The sequence below is a fragment of the Ranitomeya imitator genome, chromosome 5 (genome assembly GCF_032444005.1).
Source record: "Ranitomeya imitator isolate aRanImi1 chromosome 5, aRanImi1.pri, whole genome shotgun sequence".
Taxonomy (NCBI): Eukaryota; Metazoa; Chordata; class Amphibia; order Anura; family Dendrobatidae; genus Ranitomeya; species Ranitomeya imitator.
The window spans coordinates 394409724-394431205 of record NC_091286.1 but is presented as its reverse complement, the minus strand read 5'-3'; the positions used below and the strand labels follow the sequence as shown (position 1 = coordinate 394431205).

At 42.8% G+C, this 21482-nt stretch overlaps 1 protein-coding gene across 1 annotated transcript in view; it reads right to left on the bottom strand.

Annotated features, from left to right (window-relative positions):
- CSMD1 (CUB and Sushi multiple domains 1) overlaps nucleotides 1–21482 on the bottom strand; it is a 3308788-nt gene that overhangs the window by 571315 nt on the left and 2715991 nt on the right. Inside the window, exons 31-32 of the mRNA XM_069726899.1 lie at nucleotides 4481–4597; nucleotides 3844–3957 (exon numbers count right to left, since the gene is read on the bottom strand). Of these exons, the coding sequence (XP_069583000.1) occupies nucleotides 3844–3957; nucleotides 4481–4597 (231 nt within the window). The remainder of the gene's footprint in view (nucleotides 1–3843; nucleotides 3958–4480; nucleotides 4598–21482) is intronic.

The window sequence follows — 21482 nt, the reverse complement described above, 5'->3', positions numbered from 1 at the left end:
TTTATTGTTTTATAATTTTGATGCAATTATATTATAAAATTGAATAAACAATTAAAAGATTTACAGGATTCAGTAAGTTAAAATGTGCACTTCAAAAATGTAAATATGGGCAACTATTGCAAGGATAGCAATAGTAGTGATGTGACATTGTGTGCATGTGTGTATTTGCATAAACAGGACTGCTACTGAAAGGCAAGGTTTTGTCATAAGTGTAAATATCATTGGGTGTTTTGCAGTTAAAAAAATGATTTTTTTTCTCACTTAAATGTGTTAAAAACTTGAATAGCAACCAGGTGCTTGATTAATAATAAAATAATTTGCTCCATCTAAACACCATCACCATCCCCTTTATGAAGACTATAACAATTTGCACAAAATAAGAATTGTCCATCATTTTAGAACCATATGGCAGATTTAAAACATGTATTGCTGAGGAGTAGGGGTGGGCGAACCCAAACTGTAAAGTTCGGGACCCTACCAAACACATAGTGTTCGGTCATATGGTCATGAACATGGGTTTCCATGGAAACCCATGTTACAGTTCAGGTCCAGTTCGGGCTGTAAAAAGAGCAGAAAATTAATAATAAACATTATAATTATACTTACCTGTCCAGTCATGCGTCCTCCTGTCCGCTGTCTCCTGACCGCATCTGCTTCCGAGGCCGCTCATTACCTTCTGCCGATATTCACTGCACTCGGCAGTCTTTGGCCTTTTCTGGCAGTGTTCGTGAGGATAAAGCCGAAGACTGCCCAGAGAAGTCAATACTGCTGGTAGTTAATGAGCGGCCCAGGAAGCAGATGCATCTAGGAGACAGCAGGACGGGAGGAGGCATCCCTGGACAACTAAGTATAATTTGAATGTTTATTATTAATTTTCTGCTTTTTTTTTTTAAAGTTCCCCATCACAGATATGAAAAGTCCGAGTTTGGGGTTCGGACGCAAGTTCGTGTCATGTCTGGCCCCGAACTTGAACTTTACAAAAAACTCGGATGAACCTGCTGATCCCAAACATCGGGGGATTCGCCCATCACTACTAAGGAGAGCAAAATATGAGCAAAAGCAGGCCGCTTTTGACTTGGTGACAGATCCTCTTTAAGGTGATCCTCTAATCAAAATAACCAGTTTTCAAATGTCTTAACAAGTGAATTCTGCACTAATTGGGAAGACTTTTTAGTCCAGATTCTCAGTTCTAACTAGAGTGGAGAGCAGTTACAAAGGGCATCACTCTTTGAATTAAAATGTCTATATATCACACAGACAGTTGATTGATCTCAATGAAATCTGTGTAATGCTTTATTCCTCCTGTGTTGGTCCTGCAAGGAAATTGAGCACATCCTGTCGAATTCTATAACTGATTACAGCTTATCACTGGGGGTCCAGCAGCACGACATACTTAGATTAGCATATTCCTGAACTGTTCCACCTTACTTTATTTTGAGAAACATCTCATGCATTAATAATATATGGTGAGATGGGAAAAGTCATGGTGTGAACACATTCAAGATGGTTTCAGCAAGACAGCCAATCAAGCATTGTGCCTAACAACTCAACCCTGTAAGGAAAACTAGATTTGAGAAAAATATGATCTAAAAATCACAGTTTTTTCATTAAAGATATCTGTCAGCATATCAAAGCTGTGTTATAAAAGTTCAGTCTGTAACTATTTGGCAGATACAGTCAGAACTAATCTAATAAAGATGTAATTTGTGCTTTCTGTAAGATTGTAAACTGCTCTAATGTCATAAAACAAAACTTACAAGAAATCAACTTACTATTAGAATAAGACTACACAAATAACACCTAATATAGTAGTACGACAAATTTATGTGCTGCATAAATGCATTAGTGCACCATAGTGTTTTACTTTCAAATAAGTAGTTCCTCATCTGAACATTTGCTACATCTATAGGTATGATATCTAATTATTAAGACTAACTATTGTCTAATTTGAAGAGTAACCTGTCATATTTCTGAAGCATCTGAATATATTTCAGAAGCAGGTGACATCAGGTAGCTGAAGACTGAAACATCAGTTAAAGCGAATATAGCAGCTGATACGTGCTCCACATTTCAGAAAAAAAAACAAACTTCAATAACCACCGTTGAGTAGTCAGACGTCAGACAATAGGATCTCTGGCAGCTTTTCCCCCCTTGTTGCCATAACTGACATGACTCTGCCTCTACACTTAGGGTACCGTCACACAGTGCAATTTTGATCGCTACGACGGCACAATTCTGGACGTTCGAGCGATATAGTTACGATCTCGCAGTGTCTGACACGCTCCTGCGATCAGGGACCCCGCTGAGAATCGTACGTCGTAGCAGATCGTTTGAAACTTTCTTTCGTCGTCTAGTGTCCCGCTGTGGCGGCATGATGGCATGGTGTAACAAAGGTGTGCACGATATTGTATACGATGTGCGCATAGTAACCAACGGCTTCTACATCGCACATACGTCATGAAATTATCGCTCCAGCATCGTACATTGCAAAGTGTGACAGCAGTCTACGACGCTGGAGCGATATTGTTACGATGCTGGAGCGTCACGGATCGTGCCGTCGTAGCGATCAAAATGTCACTGTGTGACGGTACCCTTAAGTAAGCAAAGACTTGTCAATCCTGGGTGGCGGGCAGGAAGAAGCCAGAGGAGACCCACCTGTCTGAATTGTCTATGGCTCAGTTATGTCCCTGCGATTATCTTTAAAATTGTTCAGTTTTTGTGCATAATTAAATTGGGAAATATGGTCATTTATGGATTTATACTGTCAGCAACTAAATATGGAGAATAATATGCTTCAAATATCAATATCAAAGAGAAAAAAAAAAAAAAAACTCCAAGTAAATGTGGCGCTAAGCACCTACGGATTTTTTTAAATTCATCCACTTCAAGTGAAAAATGTTAAAAAATTCATTTATTTTCTCAAAATAAAATATATTTGTAAATTTTTTTAAAAAACAGTACAACGCGTTTCGGCTGCTATTTTTACAGTGCAGCCTTCATCAGGTAGTAAAAAAACAAAAAGAACAAACAATACAATAAGCACTATAAAATGATGTTACAACCTCCAAGTTCTCTTATTTATGAGGGTTCCTAGAAGGGATTAGCAGGAAATCAGGAAAGGAGAACCTGATCCCCGGTCCCGCCCTGCTAATCCCTTCTAGGAACCCTCATAAATAAGAGAACTTGGAGGTTGTAACATCATTTTATAGTGCTTATTGTATTGTTTGTTCTTTTTGTTTTTTTACTACCTGATGAAGGCTGCACTGTAAAAATAGCAGCCGAAACGCGTTGTACTGTTTTTTAAAAAAATTTACAAATATATTTTATTTTGAGAAAATAAATGAATTTTTTAACATTTTTCACTTGAAGTGGATGAATTTAAAAAAATCCGTAGGTGCTTAGCGCCACATTTACTTGGAGTTTTTTTTTTTTTTTTTCTCTTTGAAATTGCCACCTATGTGGATCTGAAGCAGGATCAACACATAGTTCTCCAAAGTGAGCTGCACACCTTATTGGATTATACAACATACGAAGAAGAGTTGCCTAAAGAATTGATTCCTTGAGAATCTCAACGTGCATTTCTTACCGATAGAAGGTGAGCATAACTACAAATAAAAGAAATGTTTTTAACTTGTTGGTAAAAACGTATTACGCTCAGAGGAAGCGCCGCACTTGTCTCTTTTTTTTTTTCCCCTCTTTCCCTAAACCAGGGTATTTCAAATATCAATATAGCAGAACTTGAAAACCATCAACCTGAAATGATCATATTGCCTACTAGAAAACATATTCAATATAATAATCAACTTCATAGAGGAACAATGAGAAGGAATTTATTTTACTTACCAGTGTGGCTACCAGAAAGAGAACTTAGAAGTCTGGACTGTGAATGGGCTCCATCAAAAAGTTCTACCAGATCATTTAATGATGTCTGGAAATAGGCAAACTGGCCAAAAACAACTAGAAATATAAAAACAATGATTACATATTTTTGGTATATTATTTGAAAAAAAGGTACAATACCACTTGCAATACATGATAGATAAATGTGATAAACGAATCTTGTATTTTTGTTCTATAGACATGGGTGATAAGCAGAAATATAGATATCAAACAGGTTTGAAAAGTATAAGAAATAAGATATTCAAGCTTACTGAGATATTGACCATATCAACAAGTTGAGTCCTAGGCTTTATTTACACTAACAATAAAATACATCAATGTCAAAATTATCCTTTGTAGAGAAACTATTTTTTTCAAAGGTGTAAAATTTTGTTGACATGCAAATTCAATTCTCCAACTATTTCTGCATCTGACTAAACACAATAGTGTTTTTTGTGCAACTGTCTTAATGTTTCTCTCAGCCATTTTTGATTTGTGTTCATTGTTCAAAATTAGAATTTGGAATATTTATGAAACATTTAAGAAAATGTCACATGAGTGTACTGCATGCATTTTTTAAATACATTAATTAGTAACTTACCAAATTCTTTAGGAACAGTTATTGAATAATGACAAATCTGCCCCAAAGTGTAATTATTTGGGTAGTGTGGGGATAAAACCACTCCATCCATCCCTGTATACTGCCCACCACAGGGAGCTGAAACAAAAGCAGAGGATTTAGATTTCTATTTAGTATTTTTTTCACTTTGAAAAAGTTCAGATTTTTTTCTGGAATATTTTAAAGGGAACCTGTCACCTCAAATTGGCGGGATATGCAAATGCATTTTTTCCGGTCTGATGGGGGGGGCGTTTCGTCTTCATTTCTCCACTCCATCCGTCCCTGTTGTCTGCAATATGTTCAAGAATTAGAGTACTTGTCCTCCATAGTTCGCGCGTGCGCAATGCAATCTTCGCTCGTGCACACGCATTATGCTTTGCTTAACTGCGGGCAAAGCCGAAAAGCATTACTGCGCATGCACACGCGCACTGTGTCCCAGAACACAGCGAAATACTTCCGGGACATAGTGCGCGGGCGCATGCCCAGTAATGCTTTTCGACTTTGCCCGCAGTTGGGCAAAGCATACTATGAGTGCGCGAGCAAAGATTGCCTTGTGTATGGGCGAACAATGGCGGACAAGTACTCTAATTCTCAAACATATTGCGGACAACAGAGACAGATGGGGTGAAGAAATGAAGACAAAACGCCGCCCATCGGACCAGAAAAAGGCATTTACATATCCCGCCAATTTGAGGTGACAGGTTCCCTTTAAGGAATACAGTAATGGACTTATCCAGTGCCCATTCAGCAAAATCCTTAGGATTTCTGCTCGGGGATGAATTTTTAACAGTCTATATTTTATATCCATACATTGTGCTCTATAAGTAGCCACAATATTGCTAAGGATGGTATGGTAGCTTACTTGATAATATTGTTGCCCCCCATTACATACAGTTCAGTTTGAATCCAAAGAATAGCTGGCATTTTTATGTTCACCCCATATTTGAATTCTTCAGATTTCATTGACTGTAAGAAAAATACCAGCGCTCCAGTTTATTTCCTGAATGTCTGCACATTTTTGTCTTTAAGTGGCCTTTTACCATTCATGGATCAAATACTGGATTTGTTTTTATAGGAATCATGAACTGCTGGTCTTTTTCTCACAGTGGATTTATTGCCTTGTGTTTGCTTTCAATACCCAGCCAGGCTATGAAGACGTGTGGGTGAAGTGAGCTGTAATTTATTTTTACATGCTCAGATTTCTTTCACATCTCAAAAACATGCTGATAGGTTAATTCATCTAATAAAAAGTTGGCTTATTATGGCATCTTCTGAAAACTGCTGTGAAGTTGCAATTAGAAATGATAGAATATATTTGTATGGAATTGAATTCTACTTGAATATTCTACTTGAACGTTACAAAAATCAGTGTTCATCAAATGCTAATTTTTTATAATTAGTTTCAGTGTAGATTCATCAAAATGGTGGCCACTAACTGTCATTTTGTTGAACCATAAAGAGCCATCAAAAGATTAAAAAATCAGAAAATACTAATACTCACCTTACACTCACATCTCATGCCCCACTGATCCACATCACCAAGGTGCACCTTATTGATTGTCACGATGTTATGATCTTATGGGTGCTTGTGGAGAACTGTCCTTGGACTCATCACAGCTGGAAGTCCTAGCCTGGCATAAAGCAGCTTCGAAATCTCAGCACAAGCATCAGTGATAATATGTGGTTCGGACAGTTGGTGGTGAAAAATGGAGGGGCTGGAAAGGTGCTCTGTTGTGAATTCTGTTATCGAACTCCCTCCTGTGGTCATGAATGGTACTTCGGCGAGTTCTGTCCATGGACTCCCTCTGGTGGCTGTGAGTGGAGCTGCTGCTTCTGAGGTTCCTTCCACATTTGACATAGTTTATTCTTTGCTGGCTGTTCTATTTAACTCCACTCAGATCGTTACTCCATGCCAGCTCTCAATGTTCTTGTACTGGTTCAGTTCGCTCTTGGATCTTTCTGGTGACCTGTCTACTCCAGCAGAAGCTAAGTCCCTGCTAGTTATTTATTTGTTCATTGTTTCCTTGTCCAGCTGGCTATCATGATCTTGCCCTGCTAGCTGGAAGCTCTGGGAAGCAGAGTGGCACCTCCGCACCGTGAGTCGGTGCGGAGGTCTTTTTGCACACTCTGCGTGGTTTTTTTGTAGGGTTTTGTGCTGACCGCAAAGATACCTTTCCTATCCTCAGTCTGTTTAGTAAGTCTGGCCTCCCTTTGCTAAAACCTGTTTCATTTCTGTGTTTGTGACTTTCTTCTTAACTCACAGTCAATATATGTGGGGGGCTGCCTTTTCCTTTGGGGAATTTCTCTGAGGCAAGGTAGGCTTTATTTTCTATCTTTAGGGCTGGTTAGCTCTTAGGCTGTGAAGAGGCGTCTAGGTCATGTTAGGTACGCTCCACGGCTATTTCTAGTTGTGTGATAGGATTAGGGGTTGTGGTCAGCAGAGCTCCCAATTCCCAGAGCTTGTCCTGTGTGAGTTTAACCATCAGGTCATTCCGGGTGCTCCTAACCACCAGGTCCATAACAGTGCTCGCTAAGGTGAGCATAAGTGTTTATCTTTTTACAACTTATATTTATTATGCTCTGGGCTCTGTAGCATAATTAACTCCTTTCTGATGTTGGGCTTAATAGTATGCCAACGTCGGACTCCCCATGTTTGGTACGGGCTTCGGCACTGAGCCCACGCCTTTATGGGCACATGACAGCTGATATATACAGCTGACATGCGCCCACAACAGCGATTCACCCGCGGCTCTTAACCAGTTAAATACTGCTGTCAATCTCCGACAATGGCATTTAACTCACGTTTACCAGAGGCGTGTCACTAATCCCGCCCCTTCGGTGACCCCATCTCATGATCGTGAGTCACCAATGGGTCAGCATGACAACCAGAGTTCTGTACCAGACCTCTATGGTTGTCACTGTCAGATGCTATGATGACAGCGCTCACAGTACGTGAGCATTTCTGCTACACACAGGTGATCTAATCGTCATCTATGTGTAGTAGAGGAGATAAAAGTATTTCATATTCTAATCTGTCATGCAGACTATTGAAGCATGCAAAAAGTAAAAAAAAAATTTTAATATATAAATTTAAAAAAAAGTTCAAATCACCCCCCTTTTGCTCCATTCAAAATATAACAATAAAAAAATCAAATATACACATACTTTGTATCGCCACGTTCAGAATCACCCAATCAATATAAAAAATAATTAAATGGCATAACGAGAAAATAATTCAAAACACCAGAAATGCATTTTTTGGTCATCACTTCATTGCAATAAAATGCAATAACGGTCTATCAAAAGATCATACCTACACCAAAATGGTTTTAGTAAAAAATGTCAGCTCGCCACACAAAAAATAAGCCATCATCCAGCCCCAGATAATGAGAAATGGAGACTCTACAGGTCTCAGAAAATTGCTTCATTTTTTTTCAAATAAATTTTGGATTTTCTTTCACCTCTTAAATAAAAAAGAACCTATACATGTTTAGTGTCTGTGAGCTTGTAATGACCTGGAGAATCATAATGGCAGTTCAGTTTTAGAATTTAGGGAACATGGTAAGAAAAAAAATGAAGAATTGCACTTGTTTTGCAATTTTACCACACTTGAAATTTTTTCCTGTTTTCCAGTACACGATATGTTATAACCAAAGGTGTTGTTGACAACTTGTCTTGCAAAAAAAACAAGCCCTCCTATGGCCATATTGATATAAAAATAAAAAAGTTTTAGCTTTGGGAAGAAGGGGAGCACAAAAAGGAAATTAAAAAACTGAAATTAAGGGGTTAATAATATTCCATTTCCAAAGAATAAATTCACTGCAAATCAAATTTCCTGAGACAAGCAAATTAGAAATGTTCCTAATCTGCTCATCTGTAGTCGCTGCATATACTGAGGAGAAAATAATTATTTGATTATTTAACCTAATTTAGGTTAGAGTCTGACTGATTAATTGAGTCTAGACAGGAGTCTTTTATAAAGGTGACTATGGAAGACAGATGTCTTTAATGCAGGTAAAGAGATGACTAGGAGCATCTAACTGGTCTGTAGGAGCCATAACTCTTAATGGTTGGTACGGGATCAGATACTTATTTCTCACTGCGAAATGCAAATAAATTTATGTAATTTATACAATGTGATTTTCTGGATTTTATTTTTGACATTCTTTCTTTCAATGTTAAAATTAACCTACCCTTAAAATTATAGACTGTTCATGTCATAGTCATTGCACAAACTTACAAAATCAGCAAGGGATCAAATACTTATTTCCTTCACTGTATATATATACAGTTCTGGCAAAAATTAAAAAAATTAAGAGACCACCACATCAAAACCCTGTCATGGGCAGCCCAATCTCCAGACCTGAATCCCACTGAAAACCTCTGGAATGTAATCAAGAGGATGATGGATAGTCACAAGCCATCAAACAAAGTAGAACTGCTTAAATTTTTGCACCAGAAGCAGTGTGAAAGACTGGTGGAAAGCATGCCAAGACGCATGAAAGCTGTGATTAAAAATCATGGTTATTCCACAAAACTCTTCCTGAGTTAAAACATTAGTATTGTTGTTTCTAAGTGATTATGAACTTGTTTTCTTTGCATTATTTGAGGTCTGAAAGCACTGTTTATTTTTTAAATTTTGACCATTAATCATTATCAGAAAAACATACAGAATTAATTGCTTGGAAAATCAGAGGCATGTTGTCAGAAGTTTATAGAATAAATGAACAATTTACATTTTACTCAAAAATATACCTATAAAGAGAAAAATCAGACAAACTGGACATTTTGCAGCGGTCTCTTAATTTTTGCCAGAGATGTATATATGTATATATATATATATACTGTATATACATATATATATATATATATATATATATACACATGTACATATATCTACTATATAATTGTCTAAGGCTCACTTCCGTCTTTCTGTCCTTCTGTCTTTCTGTCTGTCACGGATATTCATTGGTCGCGGCCTCTGTCTGTCATGGAATCCAAGTCGCTGATTGGTCTCGCCAGCTACCTGTCATGGCTGCCACAGCGATGGCCACAGTCTGATTAGTCCCTCCCTACTCCCCTGCAGTCGGCGCCCGCTCCATACTCCCCGCAGTCATCGCTCACACAGGGTTAATGCCAGCAGTAACAGACCGCATTATGCCGCGGGTAACTCACTCCGTTACCGCCGCTATTAACCCTGTGTGACCAAGTTTTTACTATTGATGCTGCCTATGCCGCGTCAATAGTAAAAACATCTAATCTTAAAAATAATAAAAAAAATAACACATCATTATATACTCACCTTTCGCGACGCTCCGGTGACCTCCGGCAGGTTCTGATACCAAGAATGGTATGGGAGAAGGACCTGCCATGACGTCACGGTCATGTGACCACTACGTCATCACAAGGCCTGCGCGCCTGCGCGAGAAGGACCTGCCATGACATCACGGTCATGTGACCGTGACATCATCACAGGGCCTGCGCGAGAGCGACCTGCCGTGACGTCACGGTCATGTGACCGCAATGTCATCACAGGTGCTGCACGAGAAAGACCTGCCATGATGTCACGGTCATGTGACCGCGATGTCATCACAGGCCCTGTGCGAGAAGGACCTGCCATGACATCGCGTTCATATGACCAAACTACAATGGGCCCTCGGAAGGTGAGTATATGTTTATCTTTTATTTTTTAACCTGTGACATAAATGGCTGGGCAATATGCTATGTAGCTGGACAATATACTACGTGACTGGCCAATATACTACGTGGCTGGGCAATATACTACGTGGCTCTGTGCTGTATACTATGTCACTGTGCAGTTTACTACGTGGCTCTGTGCTGTATACTAAGTCACTGGGCAATATACTACATAACTGGGCAATATACTACGTGGCTGGGCAATATACTATGTCACTGAGCAATATACTACGTGGCTCTGTGCTGTATACTACGTCACTGGGCAATATACTACGTGACTGGGCAATATACTACATCACTGGGCAATATGCTACGTAGCTGGGCAATATACTACGTGGCTGGGCAATATACTACGTGGCTGGGCAATATACTACGTGACTGGGCAATATACTACGTGACTGGGTAATATACTATGTGACTGGGCAATATACTACGTGGCTGGGCAATATACTACGCGGCTGGGCAATATACTATGTGGGCTGTGCAATATACTATGTGGCTGGGCAATATACTACGTGGCTGGGCAATATACTACGTGGACATGCATATTCTAGAATACCCGATGCGTTAGAATCTGGCCACCATCTAGTACATATATATATATATATATATATATATTTATATATATATATATATACATACATATATTGCTTCTCACATTCTCACAAAATTGGAATATCATCAAAAGGTAATTTATTTCAGTTCTTCAATACCAAAGGTGAAACTCATATATGAGTCATTACAGAGTTATCTATTTCAAGTGTTTATTTTTGCTTATGTTGATGACTATGGATTACAGCCAATGAAAACCCAAAAGTCATTATCTCAATAAATTATAATTAACAAAACCATCTGCAAAGGCTTCCTGAGCATTTGAAATGGTCCCTTAATCTGTTTCAGTAGGCTCCACAATCATGTGGATGATTGTCCAGAAGGCAGTCATTGACATGCTCCACAGGAGGGTAAGCCACAAAAGGTCATTGCTAAAGACACTGGCTGTTCACAGAGTGCTGCATCCAAGTATATTAATGAAAAGTTGAGTGGAAGGAAAGTGTGGTAGAAAAAGGTGCACAAACAACCGGGATAACTGCAGCCTTGAAAGCAGGGCCGAATCCAGGTTTTCGTGGGACACCGGGCGAAAAAGTCTCAGTGGGCCCCTTGAACACAAACTACAATTCATGATGCACAGATGCGGCAGAGAAATATAGGTATAGCACAATGCCAAAGATTTCACTTCCTTGTTACATTTCATGAAATATATCTATTATAACTTCTAAAATAGCTAAGAAACAGGACAGTATAGTCCTCCATACAGTAATATGGTCACCACATAGGGCTCCAAACAAAATAATGGGCTCAATATAATGTTCCATACAGTATTATTGGCACCAAATAGTGCTCTATACAGAATAATGAACCCCATATAATGCTCTATACAGTGTAATGGATTACATATAATGCTCTATATAGAATAATGAGTCCCATATATTGCTCCATACAGTGTAATGGATCCCATATAATGCTCCATACAGAATAATGAGCCCCATATAATGCTCCACACAGTGTAATAGGTCATATGTAATGCTCCATATAGAATAATGAGCCCCATATATTGCTCTATACAGTATTATGGGCACCAAATAGTGCTCCATACAGAATAATGACCCCCTTATAATGCTCCATACAGTGTAATGGATCCCATATAATGCTCCATACAGCTTAATGAGCTCCGTATAATGCTGCATACAGTATTATGAGCCCCATATATTGCCCCATACAGTATATCATGGGCCCCATATATTGCTTCATACAGAATGGGCCCCATATAATTCTCCATACAGAATGGCCCCATATGATGCTCCATATATAATGGGCCCCAAATGATGCTCCATATATAATTGGCCCCATAAGATGCTCCATGTAAAATGGGCCCCATATACTGCTCTATATGTAATTGGCCCGATAAGATGCTTCATATGTAATTGGACACATAAGATGCTCCTTATGTAATTGGCCCCATAAGATGCTCCATATGTAATTGGCCCCATAAAAATGCTCCATATGTAATTGGCCACATAAGATGCTCCATATGTAATTGGCCCCATATGTAATTTGATCCTTTAGCAGGCTTCCTATGCAACTAGCCCAATAAGACACTCCATATGTAATTGACCCCATATGTAATTGGATCCCTTAGGAGGCTCCATATGTAATTGGCCCCATAAGATGCTCCATATATAATGGGCCTCATATGCTGCTCCAAATGTAATTGACCCCATAAGATACTCCAAACATTTAAAAAAAAATGAAATACACCTCCTCGCTGGCCACTTCTCTGCTATAGACTCCTCAGCGTCACCGTATTCCGGCTCTCTGCACTGTGACTGCTCAGGCAGAGGGTGCACAGATGTGATGTCATCGTGCCCTCTGATATGAAAGTCACAGTGAGAGGGCATGGAAGACACTGCAGCGGAGGAGCAGGGAGAGGTAAGTATTGTATGTTCCGGACCACAGGCACCGGGCTCCCATAGCATGCCGGTGTTCCCGATGGCAAGTGGGCCCCCCTGCCTGCTCAGGGCCCCCGGCACTTGTATCCAGGACATGGGCTGCAAGTGTCGCATTCCTTGTGCCAAGCTACTCATGACTAATAGACAACTCCAGAAACAAGAAGGAGAAAAAGAACTGGAGTGTTGCTCAGTGGTCCAAGGTGTTATTTTCAGAAGAAAGTAAATTTTGCATTACATTTGGAAATCAAGGTCCCAGAGTCTGGAGGAAGAGTGGAGAGGTATACAATCCAAGATGCTTGAGATCTAGTGTGAAGTTTCCACAGCGATGGTTTGGTGAGCCATGTCATCTGCTGGTGCATGTCTATAGTGTTTTATCAAAACCAAAGTCAGCACAGCCATCTACCAGTAAATTTTAGAGCACTTCATGCTTCCCTCTGAGAACAAGCTTTTTGGAGATGGAAATTTAATTCTCCAGCAGGACTTGGCACCTGTCCACACTGCCAAAGGTACCAATACCTGGTTTAAATCCAACAGTACCACTATTCTCATTTGGCCATCAAACTCGCTTGACCTTAGCCCCATAGAGAATCTATTGTGTATTGTCAAGAGGAAGATGAGAAACACCAGACCCAACAATGCAGATGAGCTGAAAGCTGCTATCAAAGCAACCTGGGCTTCCCTAACACCTCAACAGTGCCACAGGCTGATCACCTTCAAGCCATGCTGCATTGATGCAGTAATTGATGCAAAAGGAGCCGGACCAAGTATTGAGTGTATTTACTGCACATACATTTCAGTAGTCCAACATTTCAGATTTTAAAATCATTTTTCAATCTGGTGTTACATTTTTATCTAAGTTACTGACAATTACTTTTGGGTTTTCATTGGCTGTAAACCATAATCATCAACATTATGGCTGGTTTCACGCATGCGTTGGGTAGAGCTGCGGAGAGCGGCATAGTTCCTCTGTTAAGCCCCACCCACTGCTGCACCTCTTCCATTCAGCTCCGCCCACTTCGGAATGTGTCCTGCGTTACCAATCTTTAACATTGGTACGCAGGCTGCTATGACCTGGTGCTTAGGAGCACCCGGTACGACCTGATAGTTAAACTCACACAGGACAAGCTCTGGGATGTGGGAGCTCTGCTGACCGCAGGCCCTAAACCTATCACCAGGGGTGGATTAAGGGTAGCCAGGGCCCCGGGCTGTTCAGACACTGTGGGCCCCCCGGTCATGTGACAGGGGGTCATGTGACAGGGGGTCATGTGACAGGGGGTCATGTGACAGGGGGTCAGGGTCATGATATACCCGAACCAGATTATTCCAGAAAAATGGCCAGGCCCTACTCTACTGTAACGTATTAAATATTTGTTAAAATCTGCAATACAATTTAGGTATATTTTGACCAATAATATCACATACAAGGAATACCACCGCACCATGACCAGACCACATATTACCACCACTTGGTGACCAAATAGCATATACAAGGGACAAATACTACAACACCATTTCCAGACCACATATTACCACCACATAGTGACTGAATACTACAATACTGATAATGAAAAAAAAACAAAACACAATACTATCACCATAAGTGCCAGTATTCACAGGAGATCTGTACTTAGTATGCAGTGTCTGTGTAGAGGTAATACAGAGATCACTGGTGGTATTATACACAGGACCTCTATATACAGGTCCTTCTCAAAAAATTAGCATATAGTGTTAAATTTCATTATTTACCATAATGTAATGATTACAATTAAACTTTCATATATTATAGATTCATTATCCACCAACTGAAATTTGTCAGGTCTTTTATTGTTTTAATACTGATGATTTTGGCATACAACTCCTGATAACCCAAAAATCCTGTCTCAATAAATTAGCATATTTCACCCATCCAATCAAATAAAAGTGTTTTTTAATAACAAACAAAAAAACCATCAAATAATAATGTTCAGTTATGCACTCAATACTTGGTCGGGAATCCTTTGGCAGAAATGACTGCTTCAATGCGGCGTGGCATGGAGGCAATCAGCCTGTGACACTGCTGAGATGTTATGGAGGCCCAGGATGCTTCAATAGCGGCCTTAAGCTCATCCAGAGTGTTGGGTCTTGCGTCTCTCAACTTTCTCTTCACAATATCCCACAGATTGTCTATGGGGTTCAGGTCAGGAGAGTTGGCAGGCCAATTGAGCACAGTAATACCATGGTCAGTAAACCATTTACCAGTGGTTTTGGCACTGTGAGAAGGTGCCAGGTCGTGCTGAAAAATGAATCTTCATCTCCATAAAGCATTTCAGCCGATGGAAGCATGAAGTGCTCCAAAATCTCCTGATAGCTAGCTGCATTGACCCTGCCCTTGATGAAACACAGTGGACCAACACCAGCAGCTGACATGGCACCCCACACCATCACTGACTGTGGGTACTTGACACTGGACTTCAGGCATTTTGGCATTTCCTTCTCCCCAGTCTTCCTCCAGACTCTGGCACCTTGATTTCCGAATGACATGCAAAATTTGCTTTCATCAGAAAAAAGTACTTGGGACCACTTAGCAACAGTCCAGTGCTGCTTCTCTGTAGCCCAGGTCAGGTGCCTCTGCCGCTGTTTATGGTTCAAAAGTGGCTTTACCTGGGGAATGCGGCACCTGTAGCCCATTTCCTGCACACGCCTGTGCACGGTGGCTCTGGATGTTTCCACACCAGACTCAGTCCACTGCTTCCTCAGGTTCCCCAAGGTCTGGAATCGGTCCTTCTCCACAATCTTCCTCAGGGTCCGGTCTCCTCTTCTCGTTGTACAGCGTTTTCTGCCACATTGTTTCCTTCCAACAGACTTACCATTGAGGTGCCTTGATACAGCACTCTGGGAACAGCCTATTTGTTGAGAAATTTCTTTCTGGGTCTTACCCTCTTGCTTGAGGGTGTCAATGATGGCCTTCTTGACATCTGTCAGGTCGCTAGTCTTACCCATGATGGGGGTTTTGAGTAATGAACCAGGCAGGGAGTTTATAAAAGCCTCAGGTATCTTTTGCATGTGTTTAGAGTTAATTAGTTGATTCAGAAGATTAGGGTAATAGGTCGTTTAGAGAACCTTTTCTTGATATGCTAATTTATTGAGACAGGTTTTTTGGGTTATCAGGAGTTGTATGCCAAAATCATCAGTATTAAAACAATAAAAGACCTGACAAATTTCAGTTGGTGGATAATGAATCTATAATATATGAAAGTTTAATTGTAATCATTACATTATGGTAAATAATGAAATTTAACACTATATGCTAATTTTTTGAGAAGGACCTGTAGTATACAGTGTATAGTGTCAGTGTATAGGTAACACTGACTCACCAGTGACGTCTCTAGGTGAAGTCCTTCATCTTTCATCCAGCACAGACCGCCATCATTTCTTCCAGCCAGGACTCGTTTCTGCAGGAAATAACAGTTATCTCGAGCTCCCCTTGCAGAACACATTACTTAATTTTTCACAACTTCTACATTACACCACATGAAGAAAAAAAGGCAATATAGTGTCACTCTGTACAGTAACAGGACCGCCCCCCCCCCCCATTTAAAACAGTATACTCAAAAAATAAAATAAATATATCATTGCAGTAATAATATCCCTTAATTAGCCCCTATGGTAATAATATTCCCCATCCTGGCCCCATGTGTCTCATTCCTGGCTCCAGCCATATGTTCTCGCATCCTGCCCTCATGAGTATCTATTCTACTCCATATGATCTCCACATCCTGCCCCATCTGTCTCCATCGTATCCATCCTGCCCCATGATCCTGCACGATCTGTCTCCAATCCTGCCCCTGGTGTCTCCAATTCTGCCGCATGTCTTTCATTCTGCCCCGTGTCTACATTCTGCCCATGCCTCCAGTCCTGCCCCCAGTGTGTCCAGCAATCTGCCCCAGTGTGTCCAGCATATTACCCCCAGTGTGTCCAGCAATCTGCCCCAGTATGTCCAGCATATTGCCCCAGTGTCCAGCAATCTGCCCCAGTGTGTCCAGCATTGCCCCAGACAGTGTCTCCAGCATATTGCCCCCAGTGTGTCCGGCATATTACCACCAGTGTGTCCAGCAATCTGCCCCAGTATGTCCAGCATTGCCCCCAGTGAGTCCAGCAATCAGCCCCAGTATGTCCAGTTGTCCAGCATTGCCCACAGTGTGTCCAGCAATCTGTCCCAGTGTGTCCTCCAGCATTGCCCCAGTGTGCCCAGCATTGCCCCAGTCTCCAGCAATCTGCCCCAGTGTGTCCTCCAGCGTTCATCTGCCCCCAGTGTGTCCTCCAGCGTTCATCTGCCCCCCAGTCTGACCTCCAGCGTTCAACTGCCCCCCAGTGTGACCTCCAGCGTTCATCTGCCCCCCAGTGTGTACTCCAGCGTTCATCTGCCCCCCAGTGTGTCCTCCAGCGTTCATCTGCCCCCCAGTGTGTCCTCCTGCGTTCATCTGCCCCCCAGAGTGTCCTCCAGCGTTCATCTGCCCCCCAGAGTGTCCTCCAGCGTTCATCTGCCCCCCAGAGTGTCCTCCAGCGTTCATCTGCCCCCCAGAGTGTCCTCCAGCGTTCATCTGCCCCTCAGAGTGTCCTCCAACGTTCATCTGCCCCCCAGAGTGTCCTCCAGCGTTCATCTGCCCCCAGAGTGTCCTCCAGCGTTCATCTGCCCCCCAGAGTGTCCTCCAGCGTTCATCTGCCCCCCAGAGTGTCCTCCAGCGTTCATCTGCCCCCCAGAGTGTCCTCCAGCGTTCATCTGCCCCCAAGAGTGTCCTCCAGCATTCATCTGCCCCCCAGAGTGTCCTCCAGCATTCATCTGCCCCCCAGTGTGTCCTCCAGCATTCATCTGCCCCCCAGTGTGTCCTCCAGCGTTCATCTGCCCCAGTGTGTCCTCCAGCGTTCATCTGCCCCCAGTGTGTCCTCCAGCGTTCATCTGCCCCAGTGTGTCCTCCAGCGTTCATCTGCCCCCCAGAGTGTCCTCCAGCGTTCATCTGCCCCAGTGTGTCCTCCAGCGTTCATCTGCCCCCAGTGTGTCCTCCAGCGTTCATCTGCCCCAGTGTGTCCTCCAGCGTTCATCTGCCCCCCAGAGTGTCCTCCAGCGTTCATCTGCCCCCCCAGAGTGTCCTCCAGCATTCATCTGCCCCCCAGTGTGTCCTCCAGCGTTCATCTGCCCCAGTGTGTCCTCCAGCGTTCATCTGCCCCCAGAGTGTCCTCCAGCGTTCATCTGCCCCCCAGAGTGTCCTCCAGCATTCATCTGCCCCCCAGTGTGTCCTCCAGCATTCATCTGCCCCCCAGTGTGTCCTCCAGCATTCATCTGCCCCCCAGTGTGTCCTCCAGCGTTCATCTGCCCCAGTGTGTCCTCCAGCGTTCATCTGCCCCCAGTGTGTCCTCCAGCGTTCATCTGCCCCAGTGTGTCCTCCAGCGTTCATCTGCCCCCCCAGAGTGTCCTCCAGCGTTCATCTGCCCCCCAGAGTGTCCTCCAGCATTCATCTGCCCCCCAGTGTGTCTTCCAGCGTTCATCTGCCCCCCAGTGTGTCCTCCAGCGTTCATCTGCCCCAGTGTGTCCTCCAGCGTTCATCTGCCCCCCAGTGTGTCCTCCAGCGTTCATCTGCCCCAGTGTGTCCTCCAGCGTTCATCTGCCCCCAGTGTGTCCTCCAGCGTTCATCTGCCCCAGTGTGTCCACCGTTATAAGAAAAAAACAAAACAAAAAAAACAGTCTCCTCACCTGACCTGTGCGCTCCAGCGGCGAGCTCCAGCAGCGCACACACTCGCCGGAGACTGACAATGACGTCAGACGCCGGCAACGTGTGCGCTGCGGCCGACTTCAGCTGCCAGCCTCCAATTGGCTGGCAGCTGTTAACTATTGAGGTGCGGGCGCGCGCCCGCACGTCAATAGGAAACAGCTGCAGCGCCGGAAGGGGCCCGGTGAGCAGATGAGACGGGGCCCGATGCGGACCCCCTCTCTCTGCTCACCGGGTCCGGGGGCACACAAATGCCGGCGGGCAGTCACACTCGGGCGAGTCGGGCGGATTATCAGAGTGTCAATCTGTGAGGTAGCCCAGGGCCCCCCCACACCATTGGACCCTGGGCTACCGCCCATATTGACCCTCCGATAATCCGCCCCTGCCTAACACAACAACTAAAAATAGCCATGGAGCGTTCCTGACTCTCCCTAGACGCCTCTTCACAGCCTAAGAGCTAGCTAGCCCTAAAGATAGAAAATAAAGCCTACCTTGCCTCAGAGAAATTCCCCAAAAGAAAAGGCAGCCCCCCACATATATTGACTGTGAGTAAAGATGAAAGTCACAAACGCAGAAATGAAACAGGTTTCAGCAAAGGGAGGCCAGACTTACTAAACAGACAGAGGATAGGAAAGGTATCTTTGCGGTCAGCACAAAAAACTACAAAAGACCACGCAGAGTGTGCAAAAAAGACCTCCGCACCGACTAACGGTGCGGAGATTTCACTCTGCCTCCCAGAGCTTCCAGCTAGCAAGACAAAATCATGATAACCAGCTGGACAAGGAAACAATGAACAAATAATAACTATCAGGAACTTAGCTTCTGCTGGAGAAGACAGGTCACCAGAAAGATCCAAGAACGAACTGAACCAATGCAGGAACATTGACAGCTGGCATGGAGTAACGATCTGAGTGGAGTTAAATAGAGCAGCCAACCAAAGGATAAACCACGTCACCTGTGTAAGGAACCTCAGAAGCAGCAGCTTCACTCACAGCCACCAGAGGGAGTCCATGGACAGAACTCGCCGAAGTACCATTCACGACCACAGGAGGGAGTTTGACAACAGAATTCACAACAGCAGGCCATGCGAATGTATGTAGATGTCTCCGCATGCCTCATTTTGACTCTGCGCTGAACTGTTCTGAATGCAACATGTTTCATTTTGTTGTGGTCAGCGCAGCATCAAAACGATGCATGCTGAGGCATGTTAAAGATAGGTGCGCAGGATGCATGCCGACGTAGGCAGAGCTAAATGGAAGAGGTGTGGCAGTGGGTGGGGCCTAACAGAGGAACTATGCAGCCCTCCGCAGCTCTGCCCAATACAAGTGTGAAACCAGCCTAACAGAAATAAACACTTGAAATAGATCACTCTGTTTGTAATGACTCTATATAATATATGAGTTTCAGTTTTTATATTGAAGAACTGAAATATATTATTCTTGATGATATCCTACTTTTGTGTGAGAAGCACCTGTATATAGAAAGATACATATATAGATACTGTATATATATATATATATATATATATGTACTGTATATATATACTGTATATATACTGTATATATATATATATATATATATATATATATATATATATATAATGAAGAAAAGCATTTAGTCAGCCACAAATTGTGCAATTTCTCCCACTTAAAAAAATGAAAGATGCCTGTAATTGACATCATGGGTAGATCACAACTATGAGAGTCAAAATGAGAACACAAATCCAGAAAATCACCTTGTCTGATTTGGCAAGATTTTTTTTGCAAATTATGGTGGAAAATTAGTATTTGGTCATTAATAGTGTTGAGCGATACCGTCCGATACTTGAAAGTATCGGTATCGGATAGTATCGGCAGATACCCGAAAAGTATCGGATATCGCCGATACCGATATCCGATACCAATACAAGTCAATGGGACACCAAGTATCGGAAGGTATCCTGATGGTTCCCAGGGTCTGAAGGAGAGGAAACTCTCCTTCAGGCCCTGGGATCCATATTAATGTGTAAAATAAAGAATTAAAATAAAAAATATTGATATATTCACCTCTCCGGCGGCCCCTGGACATCACCGCGGGTAACCGGCAGGCTTCTTTGTTTAAAATGAGCGCATTTAGGACCTGAAAATTACGTTGCGGCTTCTGATTGGTCGCGTGCCGCTCATGTGCCGCAACGTCATTCGCAGGTCCTAAATTCCTAGAATGAGGAGTTTAGTGCCTGAGAATGACGTCGCGGCTTGTGATTGGTCGCGTGGCGGTCACATGAGCGGCACGCGACCAATCAGAAGCCGCGACATCATTCTCAGGTCCTAAACGCACTCATTTTAAACAAAGAAGCCTGCCGGTTACCAGCGGTGATGTCCAGGGGCCGCCGGAGAGGTGAATATATCAATATTTTTTATTTTAATTCTTTATTTTACACATCACTATGGATCCGATACCGATTCCCGATACCACAAAAGTATCGGAACTCGGTATCGGAATTCCGATACCGCAAGTATCGGCCGATACCCGATACTTGCTGTATTGGAATGCTCAACACTAGTCATCAACAAAGGTTCATCACAGTATTTTGTTATATATCGTTTGTTGGCAATGACAGAGGTCAAACGTTTTCTGTAAGTCTTCAGAAGGATGGCACACACTGTTGGTGGTACATTGGCCCCTTCCTCTATGCAGATCTCCTCTAGAGCTGTGATGTTTGGGGTCTGTCGCTGGCCAACACAGACTTTCTACTCCTTCCAAAGGTTTTCTATGGGGTTGAGATCTGGAGACTGGCTAGGCCACTCCAGGACGCTCATATGCTTCTTACGAAGCCACTCCTTTGTTGCCCTGTTGGTGTGCTTTGTATCATTATCATGCTGAAAGACCCATCCACATTTCATCTTCAATGCCCTTGCTGATGGAAGGAGTTTTGCATTCAAAATCTCACGATACATGGCCCCAGTCATTGTTTTATGTACACGGATCAGTTGTCCAGGTCCCTTGGCAAAGAAACAGCCCCAAAGCATGATGTTGCCACCCTCATGCTTCACAGTA